This window comes from Thunnus thynnus, chromosome 13, assembly GCF_963924715.1.
Source record: "Thunnus thynnus chromosome 13, fThuThy2.1, whole genome shotgun sequence".
NCBI lineage: Eukaryota > Metazoa > Chordata > Actinopteri > Scombriformes > Scombridae > Thunnus > Thunnus thynnus.
The window spans coordinates 27,820,987-27,848,535 of record NC_089529.1 but is presented as its reverse complement, the minus strand read 5'-3'; the positions used below and the strand labels follow the sequence as shown (position 1 = coordinate 27,848,535).

The following is a 27,549-nucleotide window of genomic DNA, read 5'->3' as shown; positions in this document are numbered from 1 at the left end:
AGTTAAGAGAACATATCAGTTATGTGCCTTGAATTCTGAATCAACACTTTTGTTCCTTATTTTTCACTCCTGAAACATCTCAACCATCCAAACTGCAATATGATAACATTTAATTATCAACGTGCACCTGCTGATTTACTCTCCTCTGTCTTCTTTTGCAGAGCACCTAAAGGTGGCACTAGAGGAGTACATGATGCGGATGCCGAAAGTTCGCATTCTGCGGACCAAGAAGAGGGAGGGTCTGATCAGGACTCGCCTGCTGGGAGCTGCTGCTGCCCAGGGAGAGGTCATCACCTTCCTGGACTCCCACTGTGAAGCCAACGTCAACTGGCTGCCCCCACTGCTGGGTGAGGAACACACACACAAAAACATATATTTGCATTTCTGTACCTGTGAGGGCACTAAACCCTAGCCTTAACCTTTACCCAGACCTAACTCTAGCCAACTCTTAGACAATCAAACTGCACTTTTAGAAAGTGAGGAATGTTTACAATATCCCTACTCCAAAAATATCCTCACTTTCCAAAAATGTCCTCAAATTCCAAATATGTCTTGACTTCCCAAGCATGTCCTCACTTTCTAATAATGTCTTGACTTTCCAAAAATGTATTTATTTTTCTAAAATGTCTCCAGTTTCCCAAAAAATGTCTGATGACTTTTCAAAAAGGTCATTGCTTTGTAAAAATGTCTTTAGTTTCCAGAAATGCTCACTTTTCATAAATGTCATAATTTAGAAAAAATGTTCTCTTCCAAAAATAATAACACTAAATAACACTAAAAATGTCAGCTTTCCAAAATGAAACACTTTGAAGGTCCTCACAAAGATAGATTGATTGAATTGTTAATTTAAGTGTCCTTGGGCTTACAAGACAATAGACAAAAATAACCACGATGGCCACACGGCAGATCATAATGTACAGTTCCACAAATTCAGAAATAAAGCATTTCGGAACATTTGGTTTACATGGAAGAAATGTCCCGTTATGATGGATACAGTGTTCTCTGTCTTAGCTGCTGAGCATCTCCTATAAATCTTGCTAAAACAAAAATCTCCATATTAAAAAGCCAACTCAACACATCAGCATCGGACAACCAAAACAAATCAAGGTTTTTCAATTCTATCTTTTCAAACAAACAATTCCTCAAGTCATTGTACAAAGGACAATGAAATACAAAATGAAATTCATCCAAAACACATAAACGTTCCTCTTCAGGAATACCTTTATATCCGCCCATCTCAACTGCCAGTGGTACCAGTTCTTATCTGAGCACACAGGGACCTTTGCCTTCTCTGTAAATTTAGCTTTATATATGGCTCTTTATAATAATCGTCTTTGATTTGAATGTAGTTTCTAAGCTTTGGCTTCTTACAAATATCTTCCTTCCATTGGTCTTTATAAATCTTTAATAATTTTTGTTTGACTGTATTTATATTACACTGCAAGTTATTCCTGAAAATAAAATTCAAGTCAGAAAGAGGAATATTGCAGCCACCTCTCTCGACTGAGGATAATTGTGTGCTCGATCCCAGTTAAATATCTTTTTGGTCAGTCTTTCCTCTGGCAACCTAACCATTTCAACTCTCTGCTTTACAAGACATGACTCCCATCCCATGTCCCCTTCGACAGCTTGCTTAGCTGTCAATTTATGCACCTCAAGAAAACACCTCATGGCTCGATTCTGGATGGCGTTACTGTTGTGGGCATCTTTAAAACCCCACAACCCTGCAGCATAAAATGAAATTGAGCTGAACGTTGAATCATAAAGTTTAGAGAAAGTTGAAAAACCAAGTTCAGGACACAATTTCATTTTATTCATTACAGACTCCAGTGCTCTTCCTGTTGATTCTGCCGGTACTTTTCCTCTCTGTAAAGCATTTTCATTAAAAACCAAACCATGATATGTATAAGAACTAGAGCAGTTTAGAGGCATTGATCCAAATTTAAATATGTTTACTCTGCCGTTCACTTTGCTTTCTAAAATGTATAATCTGTGTTTTATCATTATTAAAAGTCAGTCTCCATTTACTACACCATGAACTCAAAAGATTTAATATTTTTTGTAAATGAATCTCTGTCTCTGCAGCCAACACAATATCATCAGCATATAATAAAATACTTCATATTATCAATCGCTATACCTAGATTGGGCCGCTTAATTTCTTCAGCTAAATCATTTACATAAAGGACAAATAATATAGGGTACATCTCCTTGTTTCTTTGATGGCATTATAAAAGTAAAAAAGTACACACATACATATGCACAGTCTTGATACTGCTGTCAATTTGTTTTCTCAAACAGAGAACCCATCACTCTTACACACTGAGTGCCTCCTCTTCAAGCTGATGGAGTCGCTCACAAACAATCTCACTCTTCGCAATTACCTTTCTTCCATCAAGGACTCGTGTTCAGCCATGTTTCCCAGCATGGCGTCGTTCCACGTGGAATTGTTTCACAACAGCCCGACGACCCTCCGTATCAAGCTGTTTACTCATCATGAGGGAATAGGACGCGTGTCTGCCAGTGTGTAATATTAATACGCAGCTATTGTGTACATAGCGGGCTGTGACACTTGGAATATTAATAATGGAGAGAAGTTGTGGAGGCTTTTACAAAATGATGAGTCATTTTACATGCAAGTTCATGTCCTGTGTTGCATTCAAATGACAACAATTTAGTGATATATAATAATAACATTTTTCAAATTAAATTAGACTTTATTATGCATACAGTGAATTGAACTAAATATAAAAGATCATAAGCCACTTCTGAAAAAAATACTACAGTGTATGCAATATAGTAGATGACCCAGTTTTAAGTTGTAGAAGTTTGAAGATGAGTGAGCTTCCTGGTGACTTTTAAGTAAAAGTCTCAAAGGCAATCTAACTAGGTCAGACCTAGTAGTGTTTCTGTATCGCTTTGCACACAGCAAGTCTGAACTGAATGCCATCAGATTAACATAAAGGCTGCAGCAACAAAAGATAAAACATACATAGAGAGAAACTCACATTTTGTTTTACATCACTGTGATAAATGTAATATCTCAACCATCAACTCTTATGCAGAAAAATTAGTTCAATAAACTAGGAAACACTGTGAAAAAGCTAATTTTAAAAGGCATTGAGGTGATTGACCTTCTCTTATCTGATCAGTCTATCAAAATACATTTTCTCCTCATGGTGCAACTGCAGCAGAAGAGGTTAAAAAAAGCTCTCATTAGCACAGTAATTATCTGACCAGCAGGCCCTCTCTATATTTTCAGGATGCTTCACATACAGCATGTGAGCAAATGGAAATTAAATAAGAACTTAACGTCTTGTCTTTCAATAAAGCTGGACTTTGCAGGCAGCAGAATACACTTTCTAATAACGTTAAATGATTAAATTGCCAGTAGTGCTCTCAGTGTCAAGCATCCTTCATGCTCACGATGGTCATTAATTACAGCTTTAACATCAAAATAACTTTTAAAATCTATTGGGGGGGTACAGCCTGTACCTCCTTCCTTGCTGTCATATAACGTTTTTACCTCACCTCTCTCTCTCTCATTCTGCCTCCTCTGGTACACCAGATGCCAAATATCACGCAAGCATTGTCTCTGTCTGTAAATGTCCTGTCATGTTTGAATAAAGCTGTGTGGGACATTAATGTCACCTCTGTCTGAATGACAAAAAGCTTTCATTTTATCAAGTAATGAAGCTACTGATGTTGCGTATCCTCTAATATGTATTATGTATCCCTTCTAAAAGAGGCTTTGAAAATCACAAAATGTGACTGACATGTTGCAGGTAATCTGGCATGCGAGAGGTGGAGTCATTGGTGGAAATGAGCAAGAGAAAAAAAAAATCACACTGCAGACCTCACATCTACAACATACTTAATCCAAAAGCCAAATAATGAAGTAAACTACAAGTTTGCAGTTGCATTTACCTTGAAAAGTATGGGGATGGACAGAATATATCAATGCTGCAGGTCAAAACATTTCCAAGTTCTGACAGACTATGGAGGAAATGTTTTTTGACAATAAGCAGAAGAGAAGACAGCAGAAGCTGTTACATCAGTGACCTGCGTCAACACACTGGCAACCCTTTTTTCAGAGTCAGTTGATGTGTGTCTGACAAGTGTTGAGAGCTCAGTGGAAAGAGGGGCATAGCAAACAAACTCACACATACTTTATATTAGTATTTTATTTCTTTCTGGACACCCAGTGGCTTTTCTCTTTACCTCTGTAGATGATCAGGACACACTCTTACTCACAATACACAAACACACACAAATATAAGCCCTGTATTTATTTATTTATTTTTTTTGGTTTGATACTTCTCCTTTGGTTTGATCTTTTTTTTTGGACTGAACCAAACATCAACCATCTGCCTCCCCTTGTGTCTCTCAGACCGAATTGCCCAGAACAGGAAGACCATTGTGTGTCCGATGATTGATGTGATCAACCACGACAATTTCGGCTACGACACACAGGCAGGGGACGCCATGCGAGGGGCGTTTGACTGGGAAATGTACTACAAACGAATACCCATCCCTCCAGAGCTACAGAGGGACGACGCTAGTGAACCCTTTGAGTGAGTGACAACACACTTTACTTGGATTCAATCATACTGTCTATCAATTTTTTGTTTTCATTCTCCTCTTATTGGCTTTTATTTTAGCGTCATCTTTCATTCAGCCCAGCTGATCTGTTAAAAGCTTCTGTCTGCTAAAAGCACACATTGTACTTTTTTCTTGATGTCTCTGTTGACGTGTTTCTGTTGAAATGTCCCATTAAATGTATCCTAAAATTATACCTACAATCAACCTCCAACTGTTGCAGGAGGTGAGGCTAGTTTGTGAGGCCAATTATTTAGTGCAAGACACCGGGAGCACACACTGGACGTGCTGTACAGACAGAAGTCGTTAATGTGATAAAATTACTAGTTTTTTGGAGAGTTGAGGCTTGTTGAGGTGAATGTATGTAAAAATGCTCCCTGCAAGTGAAAAGCCGGGGCTTCAAGCTGCTCTGAACGCTCCATTTGCAAAGTGACGTCTATTTCCTCCTTGTGATGATGTCAGATTGTTCGCACATGCCCACAAACGGCCATCTTTTCTGTAGCCTTTGTTCCAAAGGTTGTTTGTGTTGTTCACTCACAATGGATTCATGCTCAAATTGACATTTTGAGTAAATAACGAAAAAAAGGAGCAAAATCCTACTACTGTTTGTTTATGTAGCCTACAGAACCACCGGAAACTGACCAATCAGAACAGAGTGGGTTCATCAGAAGGGGGCCTTAAAGAGACAGGAGCTAAAACGACCTGTTTCAGACAGAGGCTGGACTGAGGGGCTGAATAAAGAGCCAGTTTAAGATAAATAAGGAGTTTTTTTTAACTGTAAATCATGCAAAGATATTCCAGTAGAGCTGCGAAATATAAATATAGACCCAGAAATGTTTATTATATGTCCTCTTTAACTATCAGTAGGTAAAGAACAATGTACAAAGAAAAACATATAACAATGCTTTAGTCTGGTAATCTAAGGTCTTATTTTGGAGTTTGACCAAAGTGTAATTTCTTCTGGATAAATCACATGTAAATTGGCGATGGACAAATATCTTATACTTATTGGAGTCAACCTAAATCAATAGTTTGTGTGAATTTATATAGTTGCATCATGAGGTAGGTTTGTACGACAGACACCAGTTGATTAGAATCAAGGATCAGTCACAGTTTGTGTTTTTCTGCACTGTCACTGATGTCATCATGTTTTACTCTTATATGTCATTAAGAGTAAAATAATGCACACACCATCTAATTCAGGAAATGAACTACTACAGATTAAATTATTATAGTAGCTTGCAAAAGATAAATGGAATTATGATTCACTTTAAAAATATTCAGTGTAAATGATTACTTCAAATTTTTGAACAAAACATTTTTTAACACAAAAATTATGTTTTGAGATCTTACACATCCAAATACGGTACATTGAATTCTAATAATGGTATAAATGTTGTCAGCTACAACAGCTGTTTGATGATGTCATTCCAAATATTTAAAGGTAGTCAGACCTAAGTTGGCAAAAAAATACCTCCTGCTTCCCTATGGTGGGTTCAGCTGCTGTCACTCTCCATAGTATTAGCAAAACAACTAGCACTGAACAACACCTCTCCACACACACACACACACACTCTCCCACTTTGCTTACAGTAGGTTGATATTTCAGATGTGTATAGGAGGTGACAGGTAGTGTTTCATTACTTTTTAACTTTACTATTGAAAGCCCTGCAGGAGGTGGGATCCAAGTGCTTATACACAAAACAGTACAGTCGGAGTGGAAGCCCCCCCCCCTCGAGCAGCCACTTCACTGGTGCACTGCAGTGCTCTTCTAACTGTAGAGACTGTGTCAACACATGCATTAAACATTTCGCTCGCTAGTTCTCCTACTTAAAGTCACACTGTTGTACCACAGCACTTCACATGTGGAACACTTCATAACTGTTGCCATAGCGACAGCACAAAAGAAAATACTCTTATGGTGATCTTGTGACTTGGGAAAAGGTTGCCATTTCACTGAGTCAACACCGGCACTTTGAATTGTAACTGCTATCTTCTTGGTCGATCAAGTTTGTGTTTGTCAATAAATCTTCTTGGATGAGACATATGTCCTGGAGTTTCTGAATTGAGGAGCTCAAGATTTCTATAACACACTGTTCCTGTGTCACAGTCGGGGAAAGGAGAAAGGAAGAAGTGCATGGTTGTGTATCTATATGCTTTCTCTCGACAACAAAGTGTTACCAGTTCATTTCTGAGGGTAATTAGAGCTGTACAATGTGTTGTATTTTTGTCAATGCGATATGAGCTTTCTTAAATTAACTTATCACACAAATGCTGAGTCATAAAACTGGTAGCTCCTGCTTCCCCATTGCTTTACTTTGTCTCTGCGGTAATTAAGTCCATTCTTCTCCATTGTTTCAAACTCATGATTTGTGCACAGAATTGTACTTACAAAGAATAAGACCTTTTTTTTAAAGCAATGAGTGATTATTTCAGTTATTATGTGACTGCAGCTGCCTTCTATCTAGTACTCTCTCTACACTGGACATGTTTCAGCCATGGTTTTCATCCATACATCCATCTCATGTCCATCTGATCAAACAGATGTGGTTTACACTTAAAGTTTAATTAATACAGCTGTCCATTCCTCACTATAAGGGTCAAACCTTCAGGCCTGTACCGTTTTTTTCTTTAATTTGTCACCCGTCATTATTTAGGCAATGGTGTGCTGTCACACTGCACAAATCCAGGTACATAGTGAAATGGTTTTCTCAGTTTGATGTGGAAGAACTTGACTCGCCTGCATAGAGCCCTGGCCTCAACACCATCTAACACCTTTGATATATGCTGGGACACCTTACTGTGAGCCAGGCCTTATCACCTAACATCAGACCTCACTAATGCTTTTGTGGCATTAGTGAGCAAATCTCTGCAGCCAGCAGGTTCCAAAATCTGTCAGAAAGCCAGAAGTGTGGAGGTTGTTATAGCAGCAGATTAAAGCCCATGGTTTTGGTATAACATGTTCAACTGTCAAGTGTTCAGATGTTCACATGCTTTTGGCCATATAGTCTACATTTTTCTTTTATCAGCAGACACTGAATATGAAATATTATTGTCATTGAGAAAGTAAGTTGAAAATTATGTAAATTTTATCATGCATTATCCATTCAGTTATCACACATGCGTATCATGCAGTTTACAGTTCTATCACATAGCATAACTCACAGAGGGCACAGCAAACATAAATGTTTTTATCACTCTACATTATTTTGACTTTAAAGCTGGAGTGCGGGACCTTTAAATATAAATGAACATCTGTTACATTCAAGCACCTTGCCAAATGAGTTCACACAATGCTGATTAAGCCTATCACTGCCAGATAACTCCCTCGGTATTTCACAGTCTACAGAATTTTTAAATCTGGTGTCTGGTATGACATTGCCACACTGCTGCACCAGTAGTGATGCATTTCACGTCAACCAGCAATGATCGGTTTCCCCTCAGATTTTCCAGGGAGCTCAGCCCTCGGGTATCTTTGTCAGACCGCAAGGTATGCTGGGTATGCATGGCTAAAAGCTGTTGTAATTTCTGCTGTAGGACTGTTAATATGGTGCTTTATTAAGTTTTAATATTTTTTTCAGGCAAGAAAGTAACCTTTTAGATTCCCAATATGTGGTCGGTTTATCCAAATAACACCTATTTGGAAATTTGCTTCGAAATTTTCAGAGCTGTGAGGAACGGTCGGCATATGTCATATAAGCACTTGTCAACGGTGTTTTTGTAGTTACTCTCATTGCCAGAAGGGAGAGACGAAAGTTCTACACTGCAGGTTTAAGGTGACAGTGAAGCAGAAGTTAAAGCATAATGTAATGTACTTCTGTGAGTGAACCTGAAATAAGTCACATTGCATTTGTAGACTTTCCACATGTTATTGAACCAAATGGATTTTTTTTCAGGGTGTTTGTGACACTTAGGAAAACGTATCATCCTTTTTACAGCCACTCCTTTTCCAATGTTGTGTAATGGGGAAAATGCTTGTTGGGCAACTGTGTCACACAATACTGGAAGTTGCATTACCCAGTGTGGCCACTACGCCAAAATTGCTTCATAGCTCAGCGTTGTTCCTTGCCCATGAGCTATTGGTCAAGTGTTGCTGTGTGTGGTTTCTGAGATAAACTAATGTATAGACCCTTAATATTCAAAATAAGCATTTTGATATAATGATTTTTGACATAACTATGATAACTGAACAATTAACACAGGGAGAAAGGATTATAATTTATAGAAAGATAGTTTTATTTCACTTTGTCTTTAATAATTACTCAAAAAGGAGGTTATTTGTGCTCAGTTGTTGCTGCTCGTATTGATATGGGTTGGTAAGCTTTAGAAGAAGAAAGTTAAATGTGTCCAGTGTGCACTCGAAACAGAAAATTTCAATCTTTTTTATTTTATTATATTTCTTTATTTACTGACCTTTGTATTAAAAATTGTGCATCTATTGTTTAATTATAGATGGATATTAATATCACTCTAACCAGGGTCTATATCATATATCCCAACTTTACCCTGAAAGCACACAGAAAACAAAACTTTAACTATTTACTGTTAGAACCCTGCTAGCAGCAAATTTAAGGGTCGGGGCAGCATAATCTATTTCTCTGATGTTTATGATATATCTATGTTCAATATGTTCACTATGTAGTTTCTCCACTGAAGAACAAAGGTATTTACTTCTGAATCCAAGCAGCTGATTTCCTCCACAAAGGAGAAACAAACTTTTCAGGGGCCGCCTTTTATTCCTACAGGTTTTAATATTTAACACTCACATTTTCAGCTGTGTATTTCTTTGAAGTACAACAAAGTAATAGTGAGGATATGAGTAAGAAAAAAAAGTATAGAGAGACAAAGACAAGAAGTCTGAGTGTGTGGTTTTATGGTGGTACTATTTTTCTCCAGATAATGAAGATGCTCTGAACAGTACAAAACCAATTAACCCACCACAGAGTGCTGTGACTTCTGTCTGCTGTGACAAGCTCTGTGCAGCTGAGTGCAGGGCTTGTTAGCTGTTGCGCTGTATCTCTGCTGCACTTTATTGTAGGTGCTGCACACTTGAGGCACAAAAAATTGGGGCAGCAGGTGCGGACACACAAACATCAGATCTTCTTGAGAATAAATTCATTGACTAGGTCTGAACCTTAAGCCCAACTCCTTCCGCTGCACAATTTATTTTAACCTGATTAACACTAATCGTAACAATCAGTCAAAATTCAAGCACATCTTTGACATATTTCTATTCCCCCACAAGTAATGTGTCCCTCTTCGGTGCAGAATGACACATACATACATAACACACACACACACACACACACATGCAAGTACACCAGGTTGTCATAGTTACAAGCTTTTCATCAGGTGGAAGTTGGAGGCATCCAGCCAGCAGGTAGTCTGCTCTCCCCAAAGTCCTCCCTGCGGAGGATCAATTAAAGGCAAACAGGGCAGCTACTGTGCTGTCAGCAGTGAGAAACACTCCAGGGCTTCCCACGCCTCATGAACAGTGAGCACAGATATGAGTCCTGTGGTGATAACAGCCAGGTTTCTGCAGCTTTCCTTCTCCAAGGGTGAAAAAAGATTAAATGAATCTTGAAGTCATTACAAAGACCTCCATACTTCTCTTCAACACTCTTGTTTGTTTAATGTTGTTTGATACTTCTCTATCACTCAGGGCAAGCAGGCAGTTTGTTTTCAGGTCTTGATCACATATGTATGCTGCTTTAGATTACTAACAAACATAATCTGTGCAGTCATGTTTAATCTTGTGAAACATCTTCCCTCATAGAGATACAACATGTGTAGAAAGTTTCAAGCATAAAGTTTTTACTATCAATATTTCTGATGTTATTCTGTTTCTCTTGACTTTTCAGTTTATGGTGATCTCAGATTGTCTTTCTTGCTATTTCCATGTCATCTTTGTTCCTTTCAATCTGAAAACACTATGATCTGAAAGTTAGCTGTTGCAGTTGTTTGTGAATAGAGAGTAAGTTAGTTAGTCTTTCATCTATTTAGACATTTATTTCTTTTGACAGGTGAAAAGTGTCTAGAAAAACAAAGTTGAAAGTGATTCTGATGATTGCATATGTACAGCTGTTGTACAAAATGCACTGCAAACAGTGAGTGTGTGTGTTGTATTGTGTGGCTTCCAGGTCACCGGTGATGGCAGGTGGGCTGTTCGCTGTGGACAGGAAGTGGTTCTGGGAGCTGGGAGGATATGACACGGGTCTGGAGATCTGGGGAGGAGAACAGTATGAGATCTCCTTCAAGGTAAAACAAACAACAACACAGCGAGCACAAATCAGGGAATAGAAAGACAGCGATGTGTCACAGCAGTTACATTACAATTAAAAAAATAATTTTCCATATTTTTTTAGACAAACATGAAACCATCATCCTCACAGGCTCATTTACTGCTTCATTGTGTTACAGATGAATTGTAAATGTGAGCCGTTTCAGTCGGTGATTTCGAAGTCTTTAAAGACAGATGTTTACTGGCTGTTGCCAAAAAATAAAATTATAATTCTGTCTTTTCCACCAGCCAGACTTCCTTCTCCATTATAGGTTTGACCCTGATGGACATGCAGGTTATTACAGTACAGGATTCCCTCTTGATAGTTAATATTCCCAAGTAATGACATAATCTTTTCTCTTTCTTTTGGCTTCAGGCACATCTTTAATATATGCTTTGTGTATCTGTTCTCACTACGCTGTATGTAAGAGAATTCTGCACCATTTCTACCACTCCTCTTCAAATTCCTCTCTGGCTGCCCATACCTTAACTAGCCCAGGTACTACTAGCTGTAGTCACATTTATTACATTAGCATGGCACCAACTTCAAACCAGCTACAGGGAGCTTGTTGTGTTGCTGACCTCTGACCTGTCTGTATTGGGTAAAAGAATAAATATTTCCATCCAATAATATTTAATTCCAATAATATATTGCTAAATTTAACTTTAAAACAATATTATTTAGTTGTTTCTAAACAAACTACAGTGAACAAAACTCTTTATGGTGAAGGAACATGTCATGATGTGTTTTTAATAGTTTCTGGACAACAAGGCTTTGGATACACACACACACACACACACACAATACATAAGTAGGAACCATTTATTGTTGGTTTTTCTCTGCACATGAGAGCTGTTGACAATAAGAAAAACATAGAAAATTGCCAGCCTTATCTTTTAAGTAAGCCCTGGGCTAAAGGTAGGCATTAATCATAGTCTCCAGTATTTGACCTCAACAAAAACCAGTGGTGACCCAGGGCTGGTGTGAAAAGCTCTTATGTTTTAGTACTGTTTTGAAGCTTTTCATCTAATTCAAGTAATTACTGTGATAATATCATATACCAAGGTTATTATTTTGGCCAAGATTCTCATACTATTACATTATGCTATCAGCACATGACTAGCTGTGCCTCTTAAGTCTACTTTATGCCCTCAGATATTCAATTTGGTTTCCTTTTTATTAAGATCCCCATTAGCTGATACAGCGCAGACAGCCAGTCTCCTGAGGTGAGAAGATTAACAGGCTCTCATACTAATCCTTACAACCAAACTGCTGCTCCCACAGACAGCCAGGCTCTGTACGCATGTGAAACACAATCACTTTATTCACTGGTACCGGTAATCTAAAGCTCCATCCTGGTGACATTGGTATGGGAACACGGAGCGTTTCCAGGTCACATGGAGAGATAATGTCAGGACATAGAAGCACATGGAGCACAGAGGCAATATGACCTCACATGCAGAGCCAGAGGATAATGTAAGGCATAAAACTGATGACAGATTATTTATATTACTCCTGAAGATTGGTATGGAAGCGTAATGCATTCACTTGAGAAAAAAATTCTGAATTAATGAGATTATTATCCCTGAAATTCTGAAAAAGGTTTTCATGGAGAAAAAAAAAAAATTCTCTCTGTTTTTCTGAATTAACGAGATACCTCAAAATCCCAAGAGAAGCCCTCATTCTTACTTTAGAGTTCAAAGTAAACATGTCCCGCCTGTTTGGTTTAATCCAGTTTTATTTTAATGTCGGTTTGAAACATTGGGAGATACTCGTGTCTTTAAGTAATATAGATGGTGTTATTAGTTTGTTGACTTTGCGCAGGCACTTCAGGACGGGCAAAAATGTTTCATCAAAGCCCAAAAATAGATTAAATAAACACACCAGACTGCCTACAGAGATAGGATGTTATTTTAGTTTGCAATTTCCACAAACAGGTACAGTGGGATGAGTCAACTTTAATATTGTTAGAGAGGACATCAGGACCAGCGATCTTCAGGATTTATCTGGTAACCCGTTGGCAAAATAAAACTTACAACAGGTCAAACATGAGAAAAAAAGTACAATGCATTATGTTCATAAAAGAACACAGAAAGAACGAGGCTGTTATTACCATAATTACACTACTTCAGGCACAACAAAATTCAGACGGTGGTGTTACCACAATCAGGATTTTGAGGTATCTCGTTAATTCAGAAAAACAAACAATTTTTTTTTTTTTTTGAGTTTCAGTTACGCTAACGTTTCTTTGAGATAGAGTTGCTCTGGAGGCAGAAATAATTAAAGCTCTGTGGATGGAGCCAAAAAAAGTAGTTATGCAGGGTAAAAAGTTAGCTAACAGTTGGCAAAAGAAAACTTTCTGAAAGCATACATTAAAACAAAAATTACAACATTTTTAATTCATGAATGTATTCAGAATTTGAGGTTAGGTGGATTTGCTACAATGATAATGCACTTGCTTTCTGATGCTTGTCTCCATGACAACACCATCAAACAGTAATTTTTGGCAAGAAAAATGGTAAGTGACATCATCCTGTGTATTGCCAAGTAAGGATCTCAGGTCCAGGTGCAGGTGATATAATGAAGTCACTGGACTGAACACATTAATTAAAATATAAATCATCAGTTGTTAAAAGTCCATTCAGGTTGGTGTGGGAGGCAGTACTTACATGTGTTCATATTTTATTTATAGTTAGACACCGATAGAGACAACTCAAGTTTTTGTTGCATTTGCCAGATTTTTCTTGCAGCAATATGTTTTATTCATACAGCTGGAGTGAATTCTGTTGTTCTGTAGTTTCTCTATTAGCTGAGCTGTGTACAGTCTTGTGATCTGAGCTGGTTCGCTGGTGGTGGAACTTCTTCTTCTGCAACGGACCAGAGAAACTGTGGTTGTGTTGCACAGAAAATAATATCGACACACAGGGTCATGAGGACTAGTTAGTTATGCGTGGATGATAATTTATACATTTATAGACTCATACAAAAGTAATCCCTCTCAATCATCATTTATGACCCACTAGTGAAGTGTGTGGAGGTGTATTTATCTGCATTTCAAAGAAATCACATTTTGTTTGTGATTTTGGCATTGCAGACAGCTAAGAATACTACAATACCCACAAGCCTCAGTCGCCGTTGCTATGGAGAAAAGGCCATGGACGTGAATCAGAGTGTAATAAAATTCAAAATGCTTTGTCGTTGAAGATGTGAACAAAATGTGGCATCACAGTTGCTGAATTCACTCGAAAGTGATATTCACAAAGCAAATTGTAAAATAAGTCCAACATTCTGTGTAATTAAACCCACATTTAATGGATGTAATGTAATTTCATCAGTGCTCAGTATTTTAAACCCTTATACAACCAACTCAATAATCATACAAGTCCTTAACATGGGAATCTTTCTGATCCTTCCCATCCATCTGACATAGCGTGAACATGGCACTAGCTTCTGCCCGCCATCAGTGGTGCGCACGGCCAAATCTTAAGGTTGATGATTGGCTATTTCTTGCTGAAATGCATTTTGGGAGTCGTAGTGAATTTATACCCTGGAATTTTTATGTACATCTGTATCAAAGAACCATATATTTTATAATGCTGTTATTCATCTTTTGTGCTGATGATTTTTACCATGGGAAAAATGAAAAGGACCTTTACTTCCTGAACCAGTGTTGCCTGAAATAGTTCCTCCCACTTTACAACTCTATTATATCCTATTAAAGATGTAAATCTTTGAAAACAGGTCACAGATATATATACAGTGCTTTCATTTTTTTAAAAAGGCTAAACAACAAGCTCTAGTATTTTGGTAAACATTACTCAAACAGGAGTACATAATGTATTGTTGGATAAATAGTCAGTACGAGTTGTTAATTGCAGCAAGATGCTGACAGCTCTGACAGTTATTATTTCTGTCTATTGCGTCACTATGAAAACTGGCAACAGTGAGCTGTCGTCACCACTGTTAACTGTGGCATACTTGCATATTTATTAGGGTTTTTAATAGCATGGTTTGAATGCGTGCTCTTCCATTTTGATACTTCTAACTGTTTTATTATGGTTTATTATTATTAAGTATTATTACATAAAATGAAAGCACCCACTTTGGGAACCATTGTCTTAGAGAGAAAAATAAGATGAAAAGGCTTATCCCCAGTTAGAAACCCCAACAGACTATTTGTACTACACCACACAGTATTAAAATGCTGGAAGTAGCTGCTACAGACGTTTGTTCTGAGGTGGTGCTAGAGGGAAGGTAATGGGCTCCATACCACTTGAATGTGCTCAGGAATATTTTATGTCATGGTTGTAAGATACCTTTCATGCAAGTTGATATTGTTTCCCCAAAAAGTGGTGCTAGAGGATTCATCCTGTGGGAAGCAAGAATGTGCTCTGTAGATTTTAAGGCCATTTGGACATTAGATTCGAATCAACGGTGAGATGGTCACCAAAACATTTGGGACATAACAGTCATAACATGGTCAGTTGTTGAGAGTCTGGATGTTGTCTATTGCCTATTGCATATTGTATGTAACTACACCTTGGCTAAAGAGTCTATTGGACTGCATATGTATTTTTCATGTTTTATCTGTCCATGTTATTGAACTCCCAACAGCTTCAGCCTGCTTCTAACCTTCAAACAGCATGAATCTTATTTACATATTAAAGAACTTTTCTATGCAGAAACAATTTGGAAGCACTAAACCTCTCTCTCTCTTTCTCCCCATACTCCCCTTGTTTGTTTGCATGTTTAAACACAGCTTTTCATTTCCCCACTTTTCTTTATGCTATTGTCTTACGTAAAAACAAAAGACCACTCTCTCTCTCTCTCTCTCGCCTGCTGTCTCTAAGTCTTCCTTTCTTCTTCCTCCTCTTCATCTCCTCTCTTTCTTTCTCGAGGTTTATTTTCAACATTGAAAGCGGAGGAAGAGAATCCCCACTGTTGTCTTCATTATAGTTGGGGAGGATTAACATGAGGATCCACTGCTGGAGATAGACTATTTTACCTAAGTCAAGCACATTAGGGTGCTTAAAACATAATAAAGCAGCATGGTAAAATTTCAAAAATATTTCAAAAGACACAACATGCCTTGTTTTCCTCATTGCTAAAAGTTGCATGCTCCAACAACACAGTTTACTAACACAGTTTAAGATGCTCTAACAGAGACTTAACCCAGCAACTCATCTTTTTCTGATCCAACTCTGCTGCTCAGGTGCAGTCAGTTCACCATCCTATCATAATTTGGTTTTGGTGTCTTCTCGTTCTCCTCCACTATCCAGCCATCTAATCTATGTCTTTATAGATTCTCCTCCTCTCCGTCCCCTTCAGGATTTATAAGCCTGTTAGAACTGCTGTTCACTTCCTCTTTCTTCTTAGCCATCAGTCTCCCGCTCATCTCCTTGATTGTCTCCCTCCTTCACCTTCTCTTACCTTTCCAAAACTTTTTGAATATAATGAGATGGACAAAACTTCCAAGTATAATAGAGATCCATCTAAAGAGGGTGCTCTCTCTCTCTCTCTCTCTCTCTCTCTCTCTCTCACTCTCTCTCTCCGCCTGTCTTTCTGTAGGTGTGGATGTGTGGTGGTCGGATGGAGGATATCCCTTGCTCCAGGGTAGGACACATCTATAGGAAGTACGTCCCCTACAAGGTCCCTGGAGGGATCAGCTTGGCAAAGGTAATTCTTCACACTTCCACGGTTCAGAACAAAATACAATACAGCAAATCAGTCACAGATTTTCTCTATTCTGTAACAGTCTGATACAGTAGTTCAGTGTCAGTACAATACTCTCACAGAACCTCTCAGTCTGAATACTATACTGCTAAATCTGAGTCACAACACAACAACAGTTTGCATTGTGTGAAAGTAGAACTAATTTGTCAGATTTATGATAGGGTTCAGCAAAGCCTATTGGTTCTGTATTGTCTGTTTAAAGCCTAAAGCATTCAGATCCTATGTGTTATTTTTGTTTTTGTAACCCAGCAAGCTCAGGTTGTCTGATACCCTTTTGAGCTCTATCAGAAACACTAAACCTGTAGTATTTGGCATTGCAAGCAGGTGAATAGAGCAGAATCACGACGAAGACCAGCTGCCAAAATATTTTCCAAACCGTTCTACCTCAAAGCATCCATATGTTGAAAATACATGACATAATGCGAATACGAAAGCTATAAATAAAAAGGTATAATGCGGGCTATATTTTGGTATATTGTCTCTAGTATGGTTCACGTTCCACAATTTGTCAATCTTACACTTCACATAAGCCAACTCACCAGACTCACCAGTGAAATACTAATGCAATATTATTTTACAGTTTTTTGAAGCTGTAATGGTTTTATTGATTTCAGTGGTCTTATTGTGTGTTTTTTTTATGTATAAATGATTGTAAGGTACAGTATGCATGTAAAAGTATGTATGTATTTAAGTATGTTTGTGAGATAAGTACTCTTTTTTTCTGCTTCTAGGTCTCTTTAAAAGTTTGATTTGATTAAAAAACATAAATAAAACAAAATCCAATTATTTTCTTGCAAAACCAAATATTACAGTTTATTGTGATACTGATTTTAACTGGATTATTATTGGTATTTGCAGTTTTCACGCACAGTTTTCAAATTACAGTTACGACAACGACAATTCAAAAACAGCATAGAGTTGGCTTTGTGTGGTGCTTATTTATGGCTTGATGTGAAGCTTAATGTATTTTAGCTCAGGAAATATTTAGCTGCTGAAGTCAGAAAAAGTGGAAAATTCCTCTTTTACATCCAAAAACCCTCAACCTGACCCTAAATTTAAATATTCTTACATATTACCTTCAAACAGTCCTTTGAAGCAGTGAGGACCATCCAAAATATCTTCAAAATGCATAAATTTCTTCACACACACACACACACACACACACACACACACACAGAGCACAACCACTGTAAAAACAACATCTGTGTGCTTAAATGCACCAAAAAGTGAAACTGAGCTAAAGTGAAGTGTAAAGCTACAGAGGAGTGAGTGGACCTTGTTCTAATTAAGCTCAAGTAACCAAATAAACATATAAATATATTGCTGCACACATGCATTACAAACTATATATATATATATATGCTGTACACTTTCACAAACAAACACTTCATCCTGGTGTTAAACTAGTTTAAGTGGCACAGGATAAATAATGACAGCCTTTTTGTTTCCTACTTCCTCTTCTGAATACTCTTCTTTCTCCTCCACATACAAGAGCACTTTACAGTCGGCTCAGCATCCACAAACAAAAGACCACCAGACGAGAGGCAGCAGTATGCGGTGTATTCACTATCTACAAGTTATAGCCTTTTCAGGTGCTTCTGTGAAGAATGAGCTTAAATTTCTTTGTTCCTTATATTCCTCAAAGTACCTACACAGAATGTGAAATTGTCTAAAAGTGCTAAATCATCTGGGATGCAGCCGAACACTATTCATTATGTATGCCTCAGCCACAGCCTGGAACTTGGCTCAGTTTGGCTCAGTATGCAACTGAAAGCCACTGGCCTTTACTTTGCTTTTTTATTCTGACCAAGAGTCTTTAGACTAGACCTCAGTGGAATGCTGATGGCCCTGAATCAGTCTGGCCCTGCAGATGAAGGAGAAAATTTACATGAAAGTACAAAAAAAAAAGAACTCAGACTTGTTCTCTGAACAAATTCGAAGTTTCTGTTCTATTGTCAGCGTTATACCTCTTTATTTTTTATCATTCTTCAAAGTTGTCTTTATTATTGAAGTGACACTAACTAAGATTCATAGAGACCAACAGATAAGGTCAGCTGGAATTCAGCTGGTGACAAGTTTTCATAGCTGAAACAAAGAATGTTGGCAAAATGTTGCCGTTACCATGTTGAGTTGTTCTGATGATAATCGCAAATAAAGCCATATGAGTAAGCGGGAAATGGATGTCATCATCTGGGCAAACTGCCTCTCTCACTGGTAACTCCCCTGTTACCAATCTATGGTAATATGCCAACGTTTATGTTCACAAAACTGTTGAATGTGGTTCCATGGGATAATCCTTGCTGCCAGAGAGTGTGAGATTTTGTGTCTGTTTGTGGGAGGCTAATAGACATTCTGGGATACCTGAGATGCCAGAATGTCTAGAAGATGAAGATGTATGTTGACTGAATGCCTCTATCCACCTAACTCCATCTCTTTGATTTGATTTCAGAACCTAAAACGCGTGGCGGAGGTGTGGATGGATGAATACGCTGAATACGTCTACCAGCGTCGACCGGAGTACCGCCACCTGTCAGCCGGAGATATGACGGCGCAGAAGGAACTGAGGAACCGCCTCAACTGCAAGAACTTTAAGTGGTTCATGAGTGAGGTGGCCTGGGATCTGCCAAAACACTACCCACCAGTGGAGCCTCCTGCTGCTGCGTGGGGAGAGGTAAAAGCTGTTTCGATAAGTGGGAGGAAATAAGGTCCAATATAGATATTAAATTCACAGATCATGAGCAGAAGAACATATAGAGAGAAATATACAGACATTTTGGACATGTTTATGTGCAACAACTTAAACTTCAGCATGCCCATGCAAGGATTTATCATGAAAAATTACACATTTCTGGTTTCGTGAACACATCAGTCAACCATTATTTCAGAGATGTACTGTACATGCTCCAATGCATATTTGACAGACAAGTGTGTGGGAGAACAGCCATCAGATAAAAAGGTAGTGAACTCCCACCTGCTGTCAGCACTAATAGGTTTATTTAAAGTTAGTTCTTTGGTCCTTCCTCTGTCTGATTACTTCAGAAAAAAAAAAAACTTCAGAGACAAAAGTAGGAACAACAATATCAAAGGAAGGGAAAATTATTATAAAAATGTATAAAGACTGTTCCTTAGGTAATAGCAAAGTGAAAACAGTGTTTTAAGCGTTTGTTTGAAAATGTCAGCAGTTTATAATTCCCCTTATACTCTCTGGGAAACTCTGAATGCTGTGAGGCTTTTTCACCAACTCTGGTTCTCGGAACAACCAAGATCCAACGTTACTATACTTTGTGAGGACATCGTTAATATATCCAGACTCAAACCATAGAGATAGTGCAGTGCAGTATTTACAAATCGATTAACCATGTCCTATATTTTATGCCAGAATCTGCAGTGCATGTGTGTATGGGTTATGCATTACAAATATATAAATCGTCAATAAAACTGCCAATGAGAATCATATAAAAGTCTGCATCCTAGTGACACCTCAGAGACAATCTAACAGCGGTGTTTCGTGAGGGTTCAATCGAGAAGAAATGGCAGGATGGAGACGGATAACTTTCTTAAGCAGCACTTTACTGTTCTCCGCACTTCATCAGCTTCACAACAACACCACCTTGTTTCTAATTCACATGTGGCTGAACTAACCAATCAGAGGCTAGAAGGACTTAGACTGAGGTGAATGTGAGGAAAACCACAGAGGTAGAGTCAGGAGATTATTATAACTGTTTTAAAGATGTTGATGTAAATATTTAAATATGTAAATAATAAGTGTGTTAACATAAATATGTAAATAGTTATATGTGTAAACATTGTAAATATATTTTAAGTAAATTAATTCAAATATATCAATTAACTTCTAAACCTTACAATGGTTTAAAAGGCTTAAAATATACAAAATAGCCCATCTTTATGAAGAGTCCGGTTACTATTCATTAGTCTACTTTAGATGTCTTCTACTAAGATCAACCTTTCCATATACGTTTTTAATATTATATTATAGACAACAAGTCTAACTAAGATGAACAGTTTCTCTTCTGCTGATACCGTAGCAGAGTTATATTTATTGCCATGTATGAGGATCGGCTAGGGTTTTGTAGCACGAACACTGCATGGTGTCGGGCACTGGATAAAAAAAAAGTAATCATCAGAAGCCATACATCATGTTCAATACAACACAGATTTTTTGACTTATTAAAATTAAATACTAGTGGGAGATTTCCAAGTTGAAAGCAGATGGGTGTGCATCGAGTTTGAGATAGTGATTGCAAAATTCCCAGTGGTAACAACAGATGAGAAACGGTGATGAAACATGTTTGCAATGCAAGACAAGATTTATGCCTTTTCCTCTGGCATTCTGCAACTACAAGCACAGTGTCCTGCCTCCCATACCCAGGGGCCAAACATGCCTATGGGCCCTTGCAAGGCTGTAATCAGGGCAAATTTTTAACCGAGGTCCATTGGCAGCTGTGGGTGTTGTGGAGAGAAATTGTTACGTTTTCTTGCAGACCAGGGCAGCTTCCATCTATTTTTAAATATACATTTAATCTGTCTGATTCTCTGCATCTCCTCTTGATGCATCACTGACTCTAAAGATCTTCAGGCAGACAAGGTGATTTTTATTCACCTCTACTCCCTCAGCTGCTTTAATGAAACTAATAAAGTCAAATACTAGCTAAATATATCTCAGTAAAGTATAATAAGTTAGCAGCAGTGTGGAAGATCATTTCTAAGTTCAAGGCCATTTAAAATGGTTTGCATGATTTCACAGATCAAACTTATATTATTAGCAAGAACCAAAAACGTTTGAGATATTATCACTGTGGTGTTCGGTACATCAGATTAGTCTCTCATTGTTTTATTTGAATAATTTAAAGGCAACGTACTCAATGCAATAATCATAGTTGACTGACAGTCAGAAGCAGCCTTCAAAAAACATAATGTAAAACAGGAAAAAATGTGATCCAACCAAAAAAAAAAAAAAAAAAATCACTCAACCAATTCAACAAACAAGCAAAATATTCTCAGACCGTAGCTCACAGGACAGTCAGACAACAGACTCTGAGTACTCCGTTTCCATAGCAACGGACATTGCACATTGACTCTCTTCATATCTAACGCCAGCATGCAGTTACTACTACTCAATGCAAGTGAAAAACATATATTGCACATTGCACATATTTATGTGCATTACGCAGACCTACACAAACACTGTTTATCACGATTAAGAAATTACATGAATGCCTGATGTTACTCACTTATATAAATGTTATCTCTCTAATATCTTCCTGTGTTACTGGTAGAAAAAATGATTGTCATTCATTAAATAACCTGAAAGAGCTTGTCTGTGCTAAAGCTTACAGAGGTCCAAACCTCTGAGAGATCAAAGGCATATCGTGTGAGATATATATACAGTATATACTGTATATAGCATACACACAGCACAGAACCCTCTGGAATGTACATGTTCATTTTTGTATGCAAGAAAATGTGTGTGGTCAATGTATTGATTGACATGTGCTCTTTGTCTTCCTGACTCCATGTCCATGTGTTTCTGTGTGTGTGTGTGTGTGTGTGTTTTCTAGATACGGAATATGGGTAGCGGCATGTGTATGGAGATTAAACACTTTGTATCGGGGAGCCCCATCCGCCTGGAGAGTTGTGTGAAAGGGCGAGGTGAGGTGGCCTGGAGTCACGGGCAGGTGAGGGTCGTCCATTATGCTTCCTCTAATAAAATGTCTGTTTTATTTCCCACCCTAACAGATTGGAGCTACTGTACATGTACAATAATATTATACAATACTCACCTCATGCTATATGGTTGCTGTGATGCACTGTAAATGTCATATTTGCACAGTCCTGTATGATATATTTAGCTGCACTAGTTGATGTTGCTTTAACTTGAGATTTATTCCCTACAGGTGTTAACATTTGGTTGGAGGGAGGATATTCGGGTGGGTGACCCCATGCACACGAGGAAGGTCTGCTTTGACGCTGTCTCTCACAACAGCCCCGTCACTCTGTACGACTGTCATGGCATGAAGGGGAACCAGCTGTGGCGCTACAGGAAGGTATGGAAGAGGAAAGTGGAGACTGTATTTACTGCCTCTTTTCAGCTAACCAAGTGTGCTGCTGTTTTGCTTTTTTTTTTTTTTTGGTCAGCTAAGCATCATTTAATAAATTAATGAATCATTTCATAATTGTGGCTATCCGCTAAACATCTAATTAAATAATACGAGAAACACTTGACATAACACTTCTGCTTGTGTCTCCTTAATGACACAAAGTGAAAAAAAAAGACAGCATATTTAAATGATGGCATTACATTTTAATTTGTCTGCTATGATGTCTGTTTTGATACAACCACTGATGGAGTTGGACATTTTCAAAACACCTAATGGCTTTCAAGCTGCCGTAATTTAATTTTTATATAAAAATATGATAAAATGACTATTTGTGAGAGGGGTCACTTGTAACTAACAAACTGAGATCACCCAACTCTGCAGCTCTACAAAGCGTTTGAGCATCTTTCAGCTCATTAGTTTGGTTTTCCAGCTCAAATTTACTGGTTTGATTCATTCTTAACTGATCTCAATTTTCCCATAATTTCTATAACCAGGTATCTGCATACCAATGCAGAATCTGAAGGCAATCTGTAGGTTCTGCTTTCCGTTTGTAGTCTGAGTAGTACTGACCAATCACATTTGAGCAGGCTTTGGTTGCATGCAGGTAAACAGTCCGGATGGAGAGCAAAAGAGGACAAACGCATTGGCCGAAATGCAACCTCAGAACCCATCTGACTACAATTAAGCTTTTTATTCGCGTTTTTTAAATTTATCTGCATTCATATGCATATATCTATTGTCATATAATGTTGTCTGGACTGTCTCAGATTAGTAATAGGACTGTAAACAACGCCCGGCGCACAGAAGAGGAAGTCTTGGCCCAGATATCCGTTATCTGGATATCCGCTTGCTACACTGGAACCCCCAAAACATTGGTCTCGCTCCCAGAGACTAAATCATCGTCAGACAGATAGCTGATGGGTTCCAAGATTGACTTTCCCACAGTACACACAATGAAAACAGAGCTGAAAGGAGACTGAATATTGGACATTCATCGGGTGTACCCAAACATGACTCCAAATGAATGCTACATAATGTTGCTCATTGTCTGTTGGATGTGTAAATAAGCGAGTGTTTGCTTACATGTTCACCAACTTTACAAGATGATAATATGTCAGTGTTGTGTTTACAGCTTATTGTGCTGCCTCCATGTAGTCAAAAAAAATCATAAAATCAATCAAGGTCAAAAAATTGAGGAAACAAGAAAAACATTCAGTAATAATAACAACAGCTGGTTAAAATCTGAATTCAGCCTGCTAACTGCAGCATTATCAACATAAGTATTTATAAACAAGAAACAGAAGGTTGTGCAAAATAAAGTTATATAAAACATATAGAAACCATAGTTTGTAATAATTGTAGACAGCAGAATAATTGAAAGGGATGTCTGTCTCTACTGTGAGCTTCCTCTATTTGAAAAGGAGTTTTATAATGGTTTGGTTTGTATCAATGGACAATGATACGCTGCAGCAGAGTGGTGAGTTTTTTCTTAGACTCAAAGCTGGAAGCAAAGTGGCACTATGTGGCATAAGTAATGCAGAAAACCATTTTAATGAGGTCAGGGTTGAAAACCTCTCCTTTGATACACTTTTCTTATGTTAGTTTGATGAAGCAGCTTCATCATTACACTGAATAGAAGAAAACATTCAAGGCCTGTTTATGCAAGGACACACAGTTGTGTCCCTCTTGGATTAGAATATAAAATAATTAATTTAAGGCCATGCATGATGCTTCTTTATTCGTCAGGGAAAAAAAACAAAAAAACAATTAAGTGGGGCCCCCCAAATCATATCGAGGGGGAAATAAAATGCCCTGTCAAAAAGTTTACTTCTCTGTACTGTGTGAATGTGAATAAGGCTGTACTTTCTCTTTATGTGCTCTTTCTCACTCTCTTTCCTCCAGGATAAGAGTCTGTATCACCCCGTCAGTAACAGCTGTATCGACAGCAGCCCGAGTGAGCGGCGAGTCTTCATGAACACGTGTGACGCGTCCTCTCTCAGCCAGCAGTGGCTGTTTGAGAGAACCAACGCCACCGTGCTGGAGCACTTCAACCGGGGCACCAACTGAGAACAGTGGATGGTGAAATCACATGTCTTCCAAAGAACAAGATCATTAAGAAATGATCGCCTTTGATTAGGTGAGTAATACAATACAGTACTAGCTTCTGTTAGTAGTTCTGTTAGGCTAGGAAAGTCAGATTGAAGTATTTAGAGACAAATAAATGCACTGTTGTGTGTTGGTCTTTTTGTGGGAGTAAAGACAATAAGGCAAATAGAAATGTCAACCTCATTCTTTAAACTTTGTTATAAACTTGTCTGAGATGCTGCAAGCTGTCTGTTAATTTTTCCTCTGTGTCACTGTTGTCCAGATAAGAATGGGTGCTACAAGTGAATAATGCGCTGCTTCAGAAACATTCCCCGTGGTACAGCAGTGATTGAGTGCACTGGCTGAGAGCTGAAGAGCTGGTTGGACCACACACACAAATACATCGAATGTCCAATGATACAGTATGAGCTCATGACAAGGAAGCAGGTAAATCACTCTACTGTCAACTGAAATTCTTAGTATTGCTAAATTGCTAAATTCTTTCTGATATACAGAAGTTAAGTAAGTACTGATATAAACTGATTTAAATAAAATTATTCCCCTCTCTGTATTCTGTCTTTCTCCGTAGTGGGGTAACCACAGTGAAACCTGATTATCCTGTGGAAACCAACATGGAGCTTTTACACACTGCACTTTGGACCTCAAGAATTTCCAAGAATCAAAAATTTGCAAAGATGCTCCTTTCTTCAATTGCCAGTGTAAATCTGTTAAACACAGACCCTTTAATGGATGGTCTAATTCTTGCCTTTTTCCCCTGGTCTTTTTTCAATTGATGCCTTAAAATTCCAACAGTGGGGCTTCACTGCTCCTTATGTTTTCATCTAAAACAACATATGGTGATGTATATGGGACTTTTTGGAAGCCATAACTGTATGGAAACCGGAGAAAAGGCCTACACAGTGTGTAAATTCACTGCAAGAAGATGCCTTTTTTCAGAGGACCAAATCTTGTACAGACCCATCTTGGAAGTGTAAATATTCTTTTTATACTGAGCAATAAAGCAAGAAAATGGTTGTGTAGGCTGTGTTCATTTGTATTTCAATATGCAGGGTTTTTTTTTTTTCATTTAAATGCTGTGTGAACATTTGCAGATAACATACTGCTCACACAGGTTAATGGAAAAGATTCCTTAAAGGCAAACAAAAATGGAACTACACAGAACATGTATTAACATTCATTAAATATGAATGTTCTTTTCAACAGGGATACAATCAAGGTGAAAAACGAACAGCGTTAACAAACGAAAACTAAAACTTATTTCAAGCGGACCACATTTTTATCCATGCCAAATTGTTGCTGAATGGGTGTTGTTGGTCTGACGGTTGGTCCAGAGTGAAATATCTCAACACATGGATTTCTATGATTCCCAGACAATGTACTGTACAAAAAATACTTTGGTGATCACCTTACTTTTCTTCTAATGCTACCTGCACATTGACATTTCTAGTTAGGAGAAAAATGTCTCAACTATTGAATGGATTGCCATGAAATGTAGTACAGATACTAATTTTCCCCACAGGATGAGTTGTAACACCTGAAGGGACACCTGACATTCCATTTGTCCAAATTTTACCAAATTCCTGCAAAACTATTATTCCCATTAGTCTCACCTGGACTTGTATGCTTATTTTCACCTGTCAGTGAAACAACTTTTACCAGAAAAACAAGCCAGTCCATTTTGCCCCAGACCTTTCCCACTGTAAAATAGTCTCCGCCAGCCTGTAGGAGTTGGTAAAGAGGCAACAAAGAAAAGACATCTCAAACACAAACACAAACACAAACACAAACACAGCCAGTTGTGTTGGCTGGAGTATTTGGCAGCTGCTTAGGGACTGAACTTGGATCTATCTCTGAGTTGGTGGATAAATGATTTTATCTCAACATTTTATTAAACAGATATGATTGACCAATTTAACAGTGACTGACTTGCAAAAATTCTTCAGTTGATTTACACATTATAATGAAAAAACAGTGCCAGATGGCTGAAAAGGAGGGAAAGCAACAACTCCACAGCATCAACTGTGACAACAGCATTTTTTTCACAGATATATGACAAAACACAGACTGCAAAGAAAAATATACATTCGTCTACCTAATGATTATTGGTTGATTAGCAACAGGTGTGGAGTATAACTCACTATAGGCTGCACAAAAAAAATAAAAAAAGGAACCTAATACCTTTCATTGCATCTGATAACCATATCCCAGATGTTATCACTACTGTCAGGCAACCTATGAATAATACAGCTGAAATTGACATGATTATCATTGTCAGAATACACATGACTCATAGTAGCACAAATATGTAACAAATAATAATAACAACATCACAGCCTCAGCCACAATGCTGTAGACATGCACTTCATAGACATTATAGTACAGTTAAAAGAACCTGTAGTGAATTAAGGGTCAAGAATGAGAGATTCGAACTAACTTTTCTCTCAGCACACCAAAAGTCTTTGACGTTTTGAAGGCTGTTGCATCACTCAAGAACATTTCTTTATCACTGTTTGGGTAACAGTTAACCAAGTAAAATAACATGAAAGGTAATAAACATTTGCTAAAAAATTCATTCATCAAAGCCTAAATATGAAACAAAGATTGATAATGTTGTATTAACAACAAGTCTTCAAAAATTAATCACAATAATATGCTGGTCCATGCACTCCAGAACACCTGAGGCCTGTACAACGAAGCAAGTTCAACATACC

At 37.9% G+C, this 27,549-nt stretch overlaps 1 protein-coding gene across 1 annotated transcript; it reads left to right on the top strand.

Moving 5' to 3' along the window:
* The first annotated feature begins 165 nt into the window (after positions 1-165).
* Positions 166-25,848, top strand: LOC137196072 (polypeptide N-acetylgalactosaminyltransferase 10-like). Its single transcript, XM_067608881.1, has 10 exons — positions 166-347; positions 4,391-4,574; positions 10,740-10,857; positions 16,449-16,556; positions 19,063-19,284; positions 22,193-22,309; positions 22,529-22,678; positions 24,635-24,869; positions 25,101-25,264; positions 25,407-25,848. Exons 1-8 carry the CDS (start codon positions 191-193, stop codon positions 24,797-24,799), a joined length of 1,221 nt encoding a protein of 406 aa, XP_067464982.1. The 5' UTR covers positions 166-190; the 3' UTR covers positions 24,800-24,869; positions 25,101-25,264; positions 25,407-25,848.
* The last annotated feature ends 1,701 nt before the right edge of the window (positions 25,849-27,549 follow it).

What these genes read in the sequence shown, in the direction of transcription:
- LOC137196072 (XM_067608881.1), top strand. Translation starts at nt 191, where the DNA reads ATGATGCGGATGCCGAAAGTTCGCATTCTGCGGACCAAGAAGAGGGAG. An exon ending in CTGCTGCTGCGTGGGGAGAG is followed by an intron (nt 19,285 to 22,192) that starts GTAAAAGCTGTT and finishes TGTGTTTTCTAG; the next exon opens with ATACGGAATATGGGTAGCGG. An exon ending in AGCTGTGGCGCTACAGGAAG is followed by an intron (nt 22,679 to 24,634) that starts GTATGGAAGAGG and finishes TCTTTCCTCCAG; the next exon opens with GATAAGAGTCTGTATCACCC.